The sequence below is a fragment of the Leptosomus discolor genome, chromosome 11 (assembly GCF_034619465.1).
Source record: "Leptosomus discolor isolate bLepDis1 chromosome 11, bLepDis1.hap2, whole genome shotgun sequence".
Taxonomy (NCBI): domain Eukaryota; kingdom Metazoa; phylum Chordata; class Aves; order Leptosomiformes; family Leptosomidae; genus Leptosomus; species Leptosomus discolor.
In genome coordinates, this window is record NC_141401.1 from 23,515,262 (window position 1) to 23,532,238 (window position 16,977).

Below are 16,977 nucleotides of genomic sequence, written 5' to 3' on the forward strand. Positions count from 1 at the left end.
GCTTTTTAACTTGGCTTCCTAAAGCTTTTTACAATTTTAATCTTCTCTAATGACTTTTCAACACACTGAACATATTTAATAACTTGAGACTTCTAAACATGCTTTTGTTGCCTTGAAGTTAGATTATCTAAGATTGGTATGTAGAAGTAAGATAAATGTAAACTAGTTTTCCCACCAAGGGAAAAGAAGCAGAAATTATCCATTCTATTTGGCAGAAAACAGCTGGCCAGTCAACATAGCCTCAGCTCAAACTAACTGAGGTATTGTTATGTTTCACACTGGGGAAGTGAGAATTAGAGAACAGAATTACACTAATCTATAAGAAATTAGCCCTCATTATTGTTATTCCTTTCAAAACAATCTAAGTTGTCTTTTTTTTTCCCAAGCTTTAAGGCAAACATCTGTAAAGTTCCCTAATGCAGTTTTCTCTCAGCTTCCACAAATATCTCTTCTTACTAGATCTTCCATCTCAAAGCCTTCCCTTAATCCAGCACAAACACATACTTCATGACACTGTCTTCCGTACACAAGTGTCTACTGCCCTCACTGAAGTCAGTGCAGTACACAAAGAATGAAGTGAACTAATGGAAATTATGTTCCAAAAAGAGTCTTTTATTAACCGAATAAGACTTTTCTTGATCAAGAGTTTGTCTTAATTATAGACATTTTTAAAAATACTGTTTCTTTTACAAAAGAAATTAGCTCAGCCTAAAAAGAAAACACACCCTAGATTTACTCAGTATTCAAAAAGGCAAAATAATAGAGAAAACATCTGAATAAAGATCAGAGCCAAATCTACTTTTTATGGAAATCAAATCTGTGTACATTTCTTGATTACTCTTATACAGTGCATGCAATTAATCTTGAAAAACACAAAACCCCCCCAACCCCCCCCCCAAAACCTGCAAAGTTATAAAACAAAGCCCTTAATAATTTTGCCACAATTAATTTCTACTATCATCCCTTCTAGCTCCAGCTCTTTTGAAATTCTTTCTACCCCCCTTTTTCTTTGTTCTCCCTCATTATTCTGTTGCTATTGCCCATAACTTTGTTTCAGCTTGAAACCAATCCATGCTGGACAAAGGGGAATGGTCTTCCAAAAGGCTCAAGTGTCAGATGATTACAAATGGACTTGGATATTCTCTTGTATATTGAAGTCTTCTCCATTTATTAGTTCTCCACTTCCCATCTAAAAACTTACTAAATGGCTAAGAGGCCACTTTCACCCAAAAAAAAAAAAAACCAAAACACACCAACAAAAACCCAGCAAAAAAACACCAAAAGATAAATAAGAGGGAGGAATAGACTCCTTAAAGAAGCAGTAGTCTCACTTGCTGTAATAAGATTTTGGGACTGCAGGTTTACATTCTCAGTAGCGACAGAACACAAGAAGAATAAGGCACATGAAAGCTACTGCCACGCTCGCAGAACATTGCCAGCAGAGCTGTAGCACAGCTGCAGCTGCGCGCCGCCTCACTGACAGCTACCCCTGCTGCTCCGGGAGCACTGTCGGAGCCGTGACACCACAGGTTTTGGCCAAACCCACCGCTGTCATCAGTCTTTTCCAGAGGTAACATCCAGCAAGACCTGGAAGGATCCTAAAGAGACCACAGCAGAATGCACGTATTCTTCCTAATGGCTGGTTTACTATTATTCAGTCAACTTCTTTTTCAACAAATACCATTTAAGTCACAGAGAAAAAGATGCTAAGTGAGCACGCAAGGAATGCAGCAGTTCATTTCCATTGTACATCCATCTTAAAATTATCTAAATAATTTTACAATAGAGTAGAACAGCTATAGTATACTTAATATAAACTACTTTAGGTAATGAAAAAAAAAAGAAAGAGGAAAAAAAAGAGGAGAATATGAAGAATGGCCTGGAATATGCCTTGAAAGCTTAAATGTGTAAAGAAACTCAACAGTACAGTTTTTACACAAAATTCAGCTCACTTATACTGTGGAAGGCAGACTACTTTTTCTTATGTATATCACAGAGGCTGATTTTACATAAGAATGAAGTAAGAATGTAAGGATGTTTCTAGCAGAAATATAGCCATGGAAAACAAGTAGTACAAAATTTCTGATTAATAGTTCTTTAAGTGATATCTGACAATGAGACATCTTTTTTTTTTTTCTTTTAATATTAATTTAGTATATTTTCACAAGACACGATTTAAGAGAGAGGATTACAATCCACAAGAATTACTCTAGAAGTTCCTGAAGTATTTTATTTTTAAGTGGAAAGAAAAACAAAAATTTGGGATCCTCCCCTGAAAAACCAGAACACTTCACAGTGGTAATGGAATTGATAATGAATTCTATTCTGGATAAAGCAGCAGAACCTACTCCCTCACCAGAAGAGAAATGTCTAGGCAAATAATCAAAACCAAACACAGCTCTCTTACTCTAAGCATCCAAAGCCAATAAAACCTCAATGAAAAGAAGCAAAGTTTTACTGTTAAAAATATGCAGTTTGTCTTTCAATTTTGGAATCACAGTACATTCAGGAAAAAATATATACACTATATATTATATAGAGCCAGACATATATAAATATATACATATATACACACACTCAGAAAATTCTTTTGAGAAAGTGTATTTAAAGAGATGGATAGGAAGTGTTCCTGGTTAAATAATTTCTCAGTAAGGTCTATGTACACGTTTCATTCATATTTGAGTATTTTATTACATATCTGCAGACAATATCTGCGTGCTGCTATGAAAGACTGGAGGAAAAAAACAATAGGTCACAGAAACTGTGAGCAACACTGGATAGGTCCACTTTTTCAAAAGTTCAGACTGCAAAATGCATTCCAAAAGCTTCAATACCCAGGAAAACAACCATTATAGTATGTTAACCAAACAATGTAAATGACTACATACCCAACCTGAGCCTGCTTTGCCTGTAGCGCACTTCCATTTCACCTAAGCCTACTGCATTGAGCTATCAATCAAGTCACATTAGGCCACCTCAGTCATGCAGTAAAAGTGTCACTGTTACAGTCACTGACAGTTAACACAGGTGACACACAGTAATCTGTCCTGTCACTCTCATTCAGCCTCCTCCCCACTCTCATTCAGCCTCTAGATTGATCTATCAAAGTTTGAGAAAGTAAAGGACTTCCATTGAGTTGATGTTTTCAATACACAATACAAAGTGGATGGGTTTTTCAGCTGAAAATCGTTTTCTAGTGTGGACAACGAGTAAGTGTTTACAGTCTTACAGGGAAAGTGCCTACAGGTGACTAACCTCCACTGACTTCACCACCACTGGGTCAACACCTCCGTGGTTTAAGAGCTTAAATATTACATTCAGAAATGGCTTAGGATTGATATAGCCTAAGAAAACATAGACTTCCTCATGTGTCATGGTTTAAAAGTTGTCACAATACGATGCAATCCCTTAAATAAAGGCGAATCTACCCTGACTTAAGAAGTATTAGAACAATTACAATGTAAAAACATTTTCTTCAAGTGCAGAGTTATTTGCTTTTCATGGCAGCCACATGTTTCCGAATAGTTCCCTAAGGCAGAGGCAGATACCACCAGACTTTTGCTCTGAGGTTCCCTTTCTCCAGAGATTCCTATAGAAAAAGCCTGGCACTAAAGAACATATGTCTTCTTGAAAACCAACATGAATAAAGCTTCAAAGTCTCTTACAAACTTTTGAAAATAACCTTCCGATTTTATTCTTTCTTGAAATGATTTTCGTGTCCCAGTGAAGCCAGTAAGTAACAGAAAAGTCAAAAGCAGAAGTAACAACTGCGTAAACTCTGTTCTTGAGCAGAAGAGTTTCTGAACAGGTTAGTGAAAAAGAATAGTCAGAAAGAACCAAAATCCTGGTCCAACTCTCACTTCTTTATAAGACAAAGCAACACTTGAGATCAAAATGGTCTTGACGCTCTTCAGACTAATGAGCAAAAGACCCTATAAAAGTAATTAGAGCTTAGGTGTATGAACCGAGTGAGAAAACGTCTGTACCCAACATTGTATGTCCGCTCCCCCACCAAGTTACATTTACGCTTACAGCTACCTAGACAGAATAGCTGGATTTGGCATTGTCAACTCTCTAATTTTATCACAAATCTCATGATACTTGTTATTTTTCTTAAAATCCCAGTTTAAGTCATATGACTATCTCGGTAACACAGTTTTTATTGCAGAAAACATACAGCACCCTCTACATGGAGAAAATGTTAAAAAAAAGTTCTCAAGGCTCAAAAACCAGAAGGCTAGTAAAAAGAACGCAAAACACATTCTTTTTACAAGCAGATTTACGAGCAGCACAATGGTGAAACCTGGTTTTCTATAGCTTTCTGTCTTGTGGTTGATTCTCTGAGGTTTAACAAGGTGCAAACCCAGATTAAGCTCTTCCCATGGCTGTGCATTTCTAATAGCTTTTTCCCCATACAGATCCCACAGAGTCTAAAAAGGAGTTTGAGTTCTTCTTACAGTTTTTCCCATCAATGAGAGTTCTACCAGGATCGGTCTCCTCTCAAGAAGGGGCTGGGGGGGAAACGAGACATTTATTTATGTGACTCTAGTTTCTGAAATAATACTGAGAAAACAATCTTTTTAAAAAGCAAAGCAACTAACAAGTCTTCAATTTAGTCAATGTAACAAAAAAAACCAAAACCAAAACCCAACCCATAGAATACCTGCAAGCAAACAAGTACTTAGTATTTTCAATGCTGGGAGTAAAACTCATGTCCCAAAGCACTTTAATTTTAAAATTAAGGTTTTCCACATAGATGTGATGTTTTACATCATAGTTGGCTCTATTTTATACTCACGGTGAATGAGCTACAAGACAACAGGACAGATGGTAAAACAACAGGTGCCATTTATTAGCACATGAGCATTTAAAATAAAGTATACACATCAGCACCTGGTCAAAAAAGGTAACGCTGCAACACTGTTGCTTGTAAAGCACATGACATCTGTTATTTTGCTGTTGGACGCATTGGTCTTGTAAAAAGGTCGTGCTGACACAGCACTGTTGCGTAGACACAGAAGAATTAGCACAGCTATTCCTATATTAAGAGACAAAATAGTTGACTTAATGGTAAGGCCCCCAGTGATTACCCTTCGTCCTCTACCTTACAGTATATTTTCAAGAAGTCTGTGGGAGACTTAGCTGTCTGCCAGTCCTCTCTTCCTTATCAGGGTTACTTGAACTTGAGCAGCAGGAACAGAAATGAACGGGGAAGAGGAGATTAGGAAAGGAGAAACAGACAGAGACACAGAAACAGTGTGATCACCAGGTTTCCTTAGGGAGGCAGACTAAAGAAACCAACAAGATTTTTAAATGAAAGAAGATACCAATAACACAAATTTTAGGGTGAACAGACTATTCCTTTGGAAGAAATACGCTGTTTCTTCTCAGCTATACAGCAAACCAGTAAAGACTGTGTTGAGGAAGTTCTAACCAAAAGCTTTGCACTTGGCAATTGATCACACTATTTATTAACAAAGAGTTTAAGCCTTTAAAAATAAGCATGTTAAAATGAAGTAAAAAAAGCACACCCTTAGGTAATACGGAATGAAAGACAAAAGTTTAAAGTTCTAAATACTGTAATGTCTATACACCGTTCAATTCCATACTAAATTAAGAAAAAATGGTGGTATTTTTAATATACATATATATACAGAAAACCCTACATTTTACTTCTGAATTTAAGGATCTAGTATGTTTGACAAAAACAGAAATTTCTTACTGTGATTCTCTTCATATCTAGCTGTCGGAGCTGCATCATATGATGGAGAACAGTGTGTTTGTACCATGTCTCCTGAGCTATTGGATTGCCATCAAGGGTGATATCTGACAAAGATGAGGAATCAGCAAGGCACAGAATATCCTCAAAACTGTAACCAAAAAAGTTTAAAGTTTTAATGTCGTGGAGCAGGAATAATTTTTGACATGGAAGATTTTATTTCTTAAAGATAGAACATTAATATTTATCTGTACTGAAAAAACCCCACCCATCAATACTGTGTATGACAAATCAAATTATAAGTATTTTGAAATACCAACAGCTTCTGCTGTTAAAACTTTTTAATCTCTTCACATACAGGTAAAAAAAGATGCGCAGAATAAGAACTTGTTAACTACGGGAGTGTAGCTTCACTTAAAAAAACCCCTAGAACTCAGTATGTATCAACTTCTATTCGAAAAAATAAAATGAGATGTATTTGCCAGCATGAAAACCATGGAAAATACAAGAAAAAAGCCAACAACAAATACCACAGAATGATCCTGGGTGTTTGCAACATCATTAAGTACCGGAAGAACAACAATTACAAAATCATATTACCCACAAAACAGGTCTATTGTTCTGAGTTCAGTCTACAAACACTAATAAGTAGGCTTTTTAGAAAGCATTTGTAAATGTATGTAGAGATGTATAGCCTGTATTGTGTTCCTTTCACTGAAAATTGAATGTGAAGAGAAAGCAGCTGACTCAGATAAACAGTATTTTTAAACAGAGAACTATTTAACTTGATTACAAAAAAAGCTGAACAGTTATAGAAGTAATTTCGACTCCCAAATGCCTTTTAAGAAATTGATTACAGTGTTTAAATGTACAACTGCGCACCCATCTTACGCACTTTGGCCTTCAAAAATCGAGTCTGTGTTAGGAAGTTAAATAAGTTCAAGTGGAGAGCATGAAATAATTTGACTTGCTACTTTTGAGAATGAAGTTAAAAATCTGAAAATTACAAAAGAATCAATGATGATCACAAAAATATAAACAGAGAATCACTTTACTAGATAAAAAACCAACAACATTCTGAAATGAGGCCACTTCTGAAGTGGAAAATACAGAATTATTGCCTTTTTTTTTTAATATTCTGACAATCTTACCAATTGCATCAACTGGTTACAGTTCTTCTCACTCTTGGTGGCAGGAAAAGCCTTCCTCCACTAATACTTGGAAGGACACCAAACCTTACGTATGCCCCAAACTCAGGGATCAGAAATTGTATGCAGTACAGATGTTCATATTAAAGAGTGTCATTGAACAAAGTGGCAACTCCCTTTACCATTGGTATCACTCAACTTTCAAAAAAAGCAAGCAATAATCTGTTGAGGACTAACATTCAGCTGGAAAGGATTTCAGATCTACCGGAACATTAGTTTTTAACATCAGCTATCCCTGAAAGACTCTAGATATTAGATAAAAGAACGTTGGCCACAGCAACAAAAAAAATGCCGATAAAATATAAAAACAATATCACTAAATAGCAATCAGTCTCAACCAGCAGAAGAAAGGCTTAGATAACAACATAAGCTAGCAGGAGTAAAGAAAAGAAATCACCCAACACAAACCTCAAAAAACCAACACAATTAGTACAGCATGCAAGTAACTTCTACAGGACATACTCAATGGATGAAGCAGAAAAATGCCAGCGTGAAGTGGAAGATACTGCTGTCTTTCTGCTCAGGGTATCAAAACAACATAAGAACTGACAGAAAATGACCTATGTACAGATTCCAATGAAGGCAGTGAAGGTGCTTAGCTGGTATGAAGAACTGGGTGGTTTTTACATGTGTTTAAGACAAGTTTGATTATCCTTTTCCACTTTTTTTTGTGATCTGGTTTCCTTTCCATAGAACAGCTTGTGTAACCACATTTTTGGAAAACCAGGCCTTCAGATTACTTAAAATACATACTCAATACGTCCTGAAGATAAAAGACAACCTTCCCAAATGACACAGAAGTTAGTAAAGCAAACTCATGAACATGTTAGAAAAAGAAAAGAGAACTGAATTTCCATTGAGCTAGAACAGATTTTGCTTAACAAATTTTTAAATTTTCTGGTCCTCCAAATGAGTTTAAAATAATGTAAATATACTTATTTAAAGCATTGAATATATTTACTCCAAGCACTTCCCATTAAACATTTAACCAAACAGTACTTCTGCCATTACATACAATTTTCACATTTTTTAATAAAACCAACCTTTCTAGGAAATGACAGAGAAGTTGAAAGTTTGCTACCATTTTCAAGACCTTCCACTTATACATGCTGCTGTGCTTTGAAATTCGCAGTGCCTCAGCACAGCAGAACATTCATTCTGGATGGTAAAACAGATGTGCTTGTTTTATACTGCTTTTAGCTGCCCTATTAGCAGCTCAATTTTAGAGCAAATCAGTAGTGCAAAATAGCTGTTTTCACATCTTTGCACACAAATATGAAAAACAGAGCTTTAGAAATTCACTGTAGAAAACTTACATTGTACTTGTCACAGTGGCATCCCAATCTCAAGCCAAGCAAAGCTTTAATGGAACACACCAAACTGACTGCATACTTTACAACCAAGCTCCCGTCTGCTTCCCACCACACAGACTGCTGTGCCAGAGCCAAGTGGTGACTCCCCTACCGGAATCAGAGGCCAGGTCTCCATGCTCTCTCTAGCCTCTGTTCACCACAGAAGGGTCTTTAACCTCCTCATGAAATACAAAGCAGCTGTCGATGATGCCTCAGACTGCCTCAGGCAATCTTCTTGACTGGAATGTCTGGCTCACTCTTCCCCAAGACCTTCTCTGCAGAAGTCTCACCAAACTAGGGCAACCCCCTCTTCTTCCCTGTACTTCTTTCTTCCTAGATGAATTTATCTTTGCCGAAATGGTAGTTTCAGCAACACAGAAACAAATTGTGAATTTGGACTAAATTATCAAAAACTGTTTTCTGGAAATCTTTTCAGAATAGATCAGTTTTACATCTTGTGTGCATGCTCAGAGTCCTGCATCCAATTCTCCCCTCCGCCAGAGGGGATGCAAACCCACTTCTCCTGCCTCCTATGAGAACATGACAATTACTAAGCAGCAGGGTATTCTGGAGTGGTGTAAGCTCAACCTCCACCAGTGATACGCATTCACATTTACACATTTAGGAGGCAAGAACAGGACACAGGAACACTTGTCCTCTGCTACAGCCTACTTGCTTAGGAAGGCAGTTGTTCCTTCTCTACACATTTGCATCAAAGACTTTTTTAAAGCATGTTCCATAACGGGGAAAAGCTCTGGAGAAGAGAAGGAAGGCCACATACTTGCTATAGTCTGGTAGAATCATAGAATCATTAGGTTGGAATAGACCTCTGAGATCATCAAGTCCAACCGTTGACCTAATACCACCATGAACACCCAAAAGGGAACTGCATGTTCAAAAACATTTAGTCAAAGAAGAAAACTTGGATTTCCCCAGGTTTCTAACCCGTAAACTACTGATGAAAACATGTTACCACAGTCAACCTTTCATCACCCTTGTACTGCTTTTGTTCAAGTATTTAACAAAGTATTTATAAATTTGCATATAACTTCTTCAGTCAGTTCAAACAGTATCAAGCCAAGTATCAGAACACAAATGGTCAAGAGTATACTTTTATATTTAATCATTTTCCTGTTAGAAGACCTACCTACTACATAATGCAAAATCAGGAATTAATGGGAGGGTTTTACCCTTCAAAACCACTATATGCAATAGAACGCTACTATTTCAAATCCCCACACTAAATGGGATCATCAAAAGAAATTTTTCATTTGTTCATTTTAAAATAACGTCTGGCAAATAAAGGGTTAAGCTGATCCATCCACCTACCTACTCCCGTATGTATATAAAATTTATAGAAGAGCAGTGTCTTTTACTTGACATTTTTATACCTATTCCATCTAGAAATTAAAACCAAATTAGGTATTTCCATGAATGTTCTAAATATTTCCAGCTTACACGAATACTAAAACTAGATCTATCAATAGTTCAACTGAAGTCTCAATGAGCAAATTACGATAATCATGAAGAAGTACCAAGAAGTAAGTTACTGACTACATAAAGTTTGAGAAATCTACTTTAAAAAACCTCACAGAAAAATTGAAACATTTTTCCTCCTTCGAACACTATGAAAACAACATGAATTTGCATAAAACAACATGAGAAAGGAGTCAGAAAGCTGCATAAAGTATACCAAGTCTATAGAGAGAGAAAGAAATTCCACTGACTGCAGTGACGCTCCCTGATGGCAAGGGAGCCAGCTACTGCAGTCCCCTCATTGTTCTTGCCAAGCTAAGACATTTTTTAGAAAAACAGAAACAAAAGGCATGTTTCAATTCTGGAAATTATTCCAGAGAGGCAAAATGCTAAGTCCCTCTCTAGCAGACTAATTAAGGGAAGGGCATATTAAAGATTTCTGTTCATCTCTGATTTTTTCTTTTAAATGCTTAATGTAATGACCCATGAGTACTTAAGGAGATCTACTGCAGTGGTACTTTAAGAACCTAAGGAACACAGACAAGCAGGTTGGAGCTGTCTGCAAAAAACATAATGTTCAAGGAGCTATTACGATAAAAGCTTACACTACAGAGAAAGCAGATACCACAAGAACAGCACGGTATTTCCAGTAATTAGAACATGAAGCATCTTCCCCCTATCCCATGTTAAATTATTTGATTCTAAATGAAGAAGGCTGGTGGTGATTAAGGGATTAAGAAAAGAAAGGACATACCAAAGTGAGATAATGCAGGCACTTTTTTTTTTTTTTTAATTGGCACTAGTATAAATGCAGACTTCAAAAATGCATGAATACAAAAAAGCACAGAAGACAAATATTTCTGTCTAACAAAACACACTTAGTTACTTGAAACTATAAAAGCCCTGCTTTGAAAATTGAGCTATTCTGCTTTTGCCATCTGGTTTGAAAGAAAAATAACCATGGATATACCTTTCAGGCTTTATTAATATACGGATAAGTAAAATACAAGCACAAAATAATCTAATCATCACAAGCAGAATCTGACTCAGCAGTTTGTGTAACTCCATAAATACACTGATGGTATGTTAAATATAATATGTACCTTGTGCAATGTTGCTTTAACAGACACCTAGTTTAACAGTAAAACAACATATTTACAAAACTATTTTTAATTTTGATCATCATTGTAAACAGTATGATAATTTTTAAATCAAAAATGTAAGTTTCTTGGTAGAATATTCATAGTACAACTACATTTAATTGCAAAGTGTTTCAAGAATTTTTATATTTGAAGTAGAAAATAGCATAATCAAGCCATTGTGTATCTGATACATTCAGAAAAAAAAAAGTATCTGCACTCATATTGTTTGAATTTAAATTTTAATGAAACACAGCTGCAATAGGATACTTCAAATTATGGATAGGAAGCAAACTGCTATTTCCCTTACCTAGATATATTGTTGAAGCTGAGGAAGAGGCGTTGGAGACGGGGCAAAGTATCCACATCTTTCTAGAAGGAAAGAGAGAGGCATAAATTCAGTAGCTGAAAGTAGCTTTTGAACCTCTCTACTTCGCCTGATGAAACACTTTCATTTCTATAAGCTATAACCGTGCTGCAACATTGATTTCTGTGGAACGTGCAGCTCCATTTCTCCCTCGTGCAGACTGCAAGGGAGTGTTTCAGTGCAGATATCCACTCTGCAGAACAAGCTGCATCACTTGCAAAGCAAACGATGTTAAAGAAAAGAGGATAAGGCTACTGCTGGTTTCTGAACAGGCTTTTGGGAAAAAAGCCAAGGTGCTGTCTCAGCATTTAAGCTGCAGGATAAACTCACTGTAAAAAAAACCAAAAACAACAACAACAAAAAAAAAGAGTAAGAGTTTATTTTGTGACCATGCTGAAATAAGGTTTTTGAAATACAATGCAGCAGTGCAGTTAGCACTGCCAAACAGCAGTGACTCTTCTGCCAGAGAATGATCTGAAGGACTCTGTCACCTTTACGACCAAAATTTTTAAGGAGGAATGAGTTTCCAGAACAAGTAATTATAAATTTAATATATGCCACTAAAGACCTCTGCAGAAAACCTCTACATAGCAAGTAGCTCAAATACCAATACGATGAAACAGATCAAGATAATTTATGAAACACAAATCCATAATGGGCAGACAACACAGCCTGCAGTGACTCATATACCACTCAGCCTGCCCACCTAACCCCTCAGTTATCAGTCTGCCTCTCCTTATCCTATTAAGCAGCATACTCCAACTTGCAACCAGTGGACACAAGCCTGCTACCTACAGCACAGTGAAGCATCACAGGGCTCACCACCTTGATTTTAGCCACAAAACCAAATCTACAGCCCTTCCTCCCTCCATCTAGGTTGTGACTTCGCATTCCAGAAACAGTCCCTTCTACCCAAACGGGTGAACGCAAGGCAGCTCTAAACCAACTGCATACCTGCTATCCAGGAAACACTGCCTGTGAGCCAGCAAGCATGGCTACGCCTCAGAGCTCTGCATATACAATAAGCAGGGCCTATGAGCTCAGGTCTGCAGTTGAAACACTTCTGGTTCAGAGCAGTTCTGAGTCCTCCCAGATCAGACCACGGAAGGACTTGAGTTCACAACAGAACTGCATCTGGAGATCCCCTCTGTCCCTAAGGCCACTTAGTGTGGATGTTTACAGGGGTGGGTGCGCATGATGCAGGTGGATATACACAAGATGACAGGCATTACAGGGATGGGCACAGTAATTCTTAAGCGGCCACAATTCTGAACTAATCAAATAATTTTGCATTGGAGAACACAAAGTCATTTCCCCTGAATACAAATTTCCATAACTAGTATGATATGTTGCTGGCCTGTAAAACACGTTGCAAGTTTCACAGGCATGACAGCAAACACCTTAAGTAGGATTCAAAAAAAAAAAAAAAGCCTCCAGCTACTTCAGTTTTGATACAAAATCATATAGGGCAGCAGACATGCAGGGCGGGAGTTCTTCTGTCAAAAAATTGTGAGCACCTTGACCAGTCCTCCTCCAAGTCTAAGATCAAGCTGCAGATGACAAAAACCAAAATTCTAAGCTTTTAATACCTCAAAGTAACCAAGCAGGTCCATCTTTCAAACAAAAATATAATTCATCTTCTTAACACTGGGCCCTAACTCACAAGTGGAAGGAAAGTAAACAAACATTCCACAATTCATCATATGTATAGATTTGTGCTTTTAATGCCATACGAGACAGGTTGTAATAATTTATTCTGTCTGTTTGTTATTCTTCAGAATAGCCAGACTTCTTGAAGAAACTTCCAATCTTATAATGTGATTCTGCTATAAACCAAACCTTAGGACTGCCTTTTTAAAATCCTACAGCTTTGGACAAACTACAGTTTATTCTTATAAAAATAACTACTTGTGGTTCAAGGATTTCTAGTCTCCAAAATGAATATCTCAAAGCAAAAAATCAGTCCCAAAATTGCTAATCTAAGGTCAGTGGATTGTAAGAGATGATTATCTGTTTAATGGCTCAAACAAATTACAATCTAGTTGGATAGCTTGAATTAATTATTCGATACAGCTAACTGCAATGTGTATGGAGTTCAGTATGGAACTTCATTTTGTTTGACAAATGGGAGTATCACCTTTCCTACACAAGAATAATACAGAGGGGGGGGGAGGAGAGGTAAAAAAATAAGGAAGGTGCACCAAAAATGTACTGAAAGAGAAAGTTATTTAAATTATATCGATTTCATTTCACGATTTTGGGACAGCAAACTTTAAATTGAAATTAGATTATTTCATTTAAATGAATAATCAAGTTTAAAAAGCTTGATTCATGGTGTTAACTAAAACAGTCCAAAAACTAAAGGACAGAAACCAAATCATTTATTTTAATTAACTTTGAGTGAAAATTTTGCAGTTAAGAGCTACCATCATAACTATATCATGATTAAAATCACACACACACACACACCCCCATCCCCAGTAAACCATAAGAAAACTTCATCTTAAAGAAAAGAAATCTAAACGCCCTCCCTCAAATACTCAAGTACTCCAGCAATAATGAAACAGCATCTTGGATATTCCTTCCATAAAGTGATATATTTGTTTCTATGTTCCTAGATTTTCAGTAATTTCATATTGCGTCAGATTCTGAATTTCAATAAAAAAGTAATGCAGGTTTCATTTTTTCAAAAACAATAAAACAAATTGAAGTAAAGAAACCCATGTACACTGTTGCAGACAGAGATAAAGACAACACCTATCATTAAAATAAGAAAAAAAAATATTTTTGGGAAAAAGACATATATTTACTTCAGGTTTCAGACAGTATGACGTGTCCAAAACTTAACTTCACAGGATTTAACATTCATTCTGCAGAGGAAGGAGAGTTAGTGCCACACTTGCTAAAATCACCATCCAACTAAAACCAAAACAAATACAATCCCCCGCCCCAAACCACCATTCCATTAGAATTTACCCAGGGTTAAAAAAGAGGGGGGGCGGGGGCAAAAATACACAATTAGACAAAATAAAGTCCTTCCCTGAAGAGAACATCATCTTCTGAAACACTGTTTCTGGCCAGGAAAGACGAAGAGATTGATGCACAGCACAGAGTCCAAGCCTGTAACTCACTAACTTAAATTTCATGCTGACTCTCCATTGGTGACAACAGAAAGCAAGGAGAAAGTACGAGCTACACCTGAGAGGAGTGGAACAGCAGCAGCTACAAGCAAGGAAGAGAATTCTAGGTAACATAACTGATGTAGAGGGAAGGTACAGTAACAGAATCAGCAACGGCCAGAAATTTCTTATTTTTTAAGTGTAAAAACAATTCATACATGGCAAGTAGCAGAAATTCAAGAAAGTAAAGGCTCAGTAGCAATAGGAGACCAAGAACTAAAGGAATTATGAGGGCCAGGAAAATACACCTATTTCAGTAGACTTACTGTATTATTTTAAAAAGTGCTTGTTCAAATAATCTACTTGCTGTACCTGAACTACAACTTTTGCAAAGTGAAAAGCGTTATTTTTTAGAACATAAAGACTTACAATGCTAGGTTACAGCTTCAATGGGGAAATTCTGCTTCTAAGATCAATATCTATTTTCTCTGCATTTGCCCTAGAAATATTCATAAGGAGATGAAATTTAAGACAGTCTGACTGCTTAGCTGAGCGGCAGAAATTAACAGAGGGTTTGTTTCTAGGAAACAAACTTGTATGGAAGAAAAGTAACTAAATGTATGTTAGAACTACAAAGCTTCTTCAGAATCTTTCCCCCACGTCCCTGGAGAACAATCATGACCTATCAAGATTTGAATCACTACAAGTGATGACATTCAAACAAAACAACACCAAAAATAAAATTGCTGGGTTTTTTCACCTTTATGTTGTAAAAGCAAGCTGAACATAAGCAACACAATACTCAAAACCGCAAATTTTCACAGATCTGAAATCCTGATGTGGTTAACAAGTTACAGTAATAGTGCATTTTGTTAAAAACAAAGAAAAAAAAAGAAAAGAGAAAAAATACAAGAGTTTTGTTCCTTACAATAGTAGAAACTTGATTATGACGAAGGTTGAGCTCTGTGAGCGAATCCAGTCCATTAAGGTTTTCTACAATGGTTAGTAGGTTTCTGGCAAGGTTTAACACTCTCAGTTCACTCAAATGACTGATGTTTTCTATTTTAGTAATCTGTGAAAGAGGTATAATTATTAATATGAGTACTGTGTTTTATATAGATACACAATACTCTGTTCTATATAGATATACAACAGATATATGTAGCACATACTTTTTAAAAAAGTATACAAGAGCAATCAACTCAATAAAATAGCATGCTGCTTCTGTATTTTTCTAATCCATGATAATCATGTCATACATCACTGAAAACAAGCTACAGCCTGATAAACTACTAGTATTTGCTTCACTAATATCTTCCTAGTCATACAGCTGTAAAATCAGTCAACACTTCCTTACCATCAGAAATGAGGTTACTTCAGCTGTGCTGTTGTGTAGCAGCAACCTTGAAGACACCATAAAACTAAGACCACACTGACGATACCATGGTATGCCAAATGGGGAAAATTTGTGTATGGTTGACCCCTAAATTGTCTGCAAAGGCACCCAAACACACATCCACATCTCCTGGTACCTATGTTACCAAACTATGTCGCAGCATCATATCTCCCTGCCATCACAGAACTCTGCACCAAACCATGCCAGTAGCAGCATTCACAGCTCTGTCTCCTGGAGCTCCACAGGCAGGTTTTCCAGGAGGTTATGAGGACAGGAACCTGTTGTGAGTCAGGGGCAAGGAGCAATCACAGCCCTCCGGAGAAGAAAGCAATTATTCTGAAACTGGAACTTGTAAGGAAGTTTTCTGATTTCAGCAATTCCCTGCTCATAATAGATACTCTAAAGTCAGAACTGAAAGCAATAGCATCCTTAGTTTGGATACACAGCATATCTGCTTGACAGTCCCCAGCACTTCGGCAACTCATGGCTTCCTGCAATTAGAACATGGAGGGATCAAACAAAGCGACTAAACTACAGTATGCAAGCAGCTGACCAAGGTTTGGTTTTATACATAACACCCTATTTTAAAGATTCATGTGATACTGGGGAGGGGCGGGAAATCATCAAAAGAGTAGTAATAGCTACGGTCCCTTAATCTTATTTTTGACTTCTAGAAATGCAACCGTATTTTACAAAGACATTATTGCCCTGTTGACACAATCTGGGTTCATTTCCTGCTCTCTGTATTTCTCAGTGATCCACTCCAGGATCTCTATCCAGGTATTTATTCCTCATAGTGATTTGGGATCTGTCCTCCAGCATCTATCCAGACATTTATGCAGGACTTGCATACAGCAACATCTCATTGAGAAGATGAAGTACTGCCACTGCACAGGGGGATATTCCTACTATATTCTTACAGGACCCCACACTACATGGCAGAAAGAAGGCAGCAGGTTTCCTGTGGAAAACAATTCAGCCTTCCACAACGTGTGGCAGTGCATCCAAGCATACAGCGCACAAAGCTACTAAAGCATAATGAATTCCCTTTCAATTAGAACGATCATCTGCTGGACCACTGTAAGCTCCCTTCAACACCCTGTACTCGGGCACGCTATTCCTTCTCAAAGCTATCGACAGCACTTAGATGCAGACAAGCAAGATAGCGACTGGTGTCACACACCCTCCCAGTGATAACGAA

The 16,977-nt window shown here is 37.1% G+C and overlaps 1 protein-coding gene across 3 annotated transcripts in view; it reads right to left on the reverse strand.

The window, feature by feature from the left end:
* LRRC49 (leucine rich repeat containing 49) overlaps window positions 1-16,977 on the reverse strand; it is a 53,274-nt gene that overhangs the window by 21,029 nt on the left and 15,268 nt on the right. For all 3 annotated transcript variants that reach the window (XM_086471529.1, XM_086471527.1, XM_086471526.1), the window contains 3 exons: window positions 15,309-15,452; window positions 11,205-11,266; window positions 5,723-5,870 (listed from right to left, as the gene is read on the reverse strand). In XM_086471529.1, coding sequence (XP_086327655.1) covers window positions 5,723-5,870; window positions 11,205-11,266; window positions 15,309-15,452 — 354 coding nt within the window. The remainder of the gene's footprint in view (window positions 1-5,722; window positions 5,871-11,204; window positions 11,267-15,308; window positions 15,453-16,977) is intronic.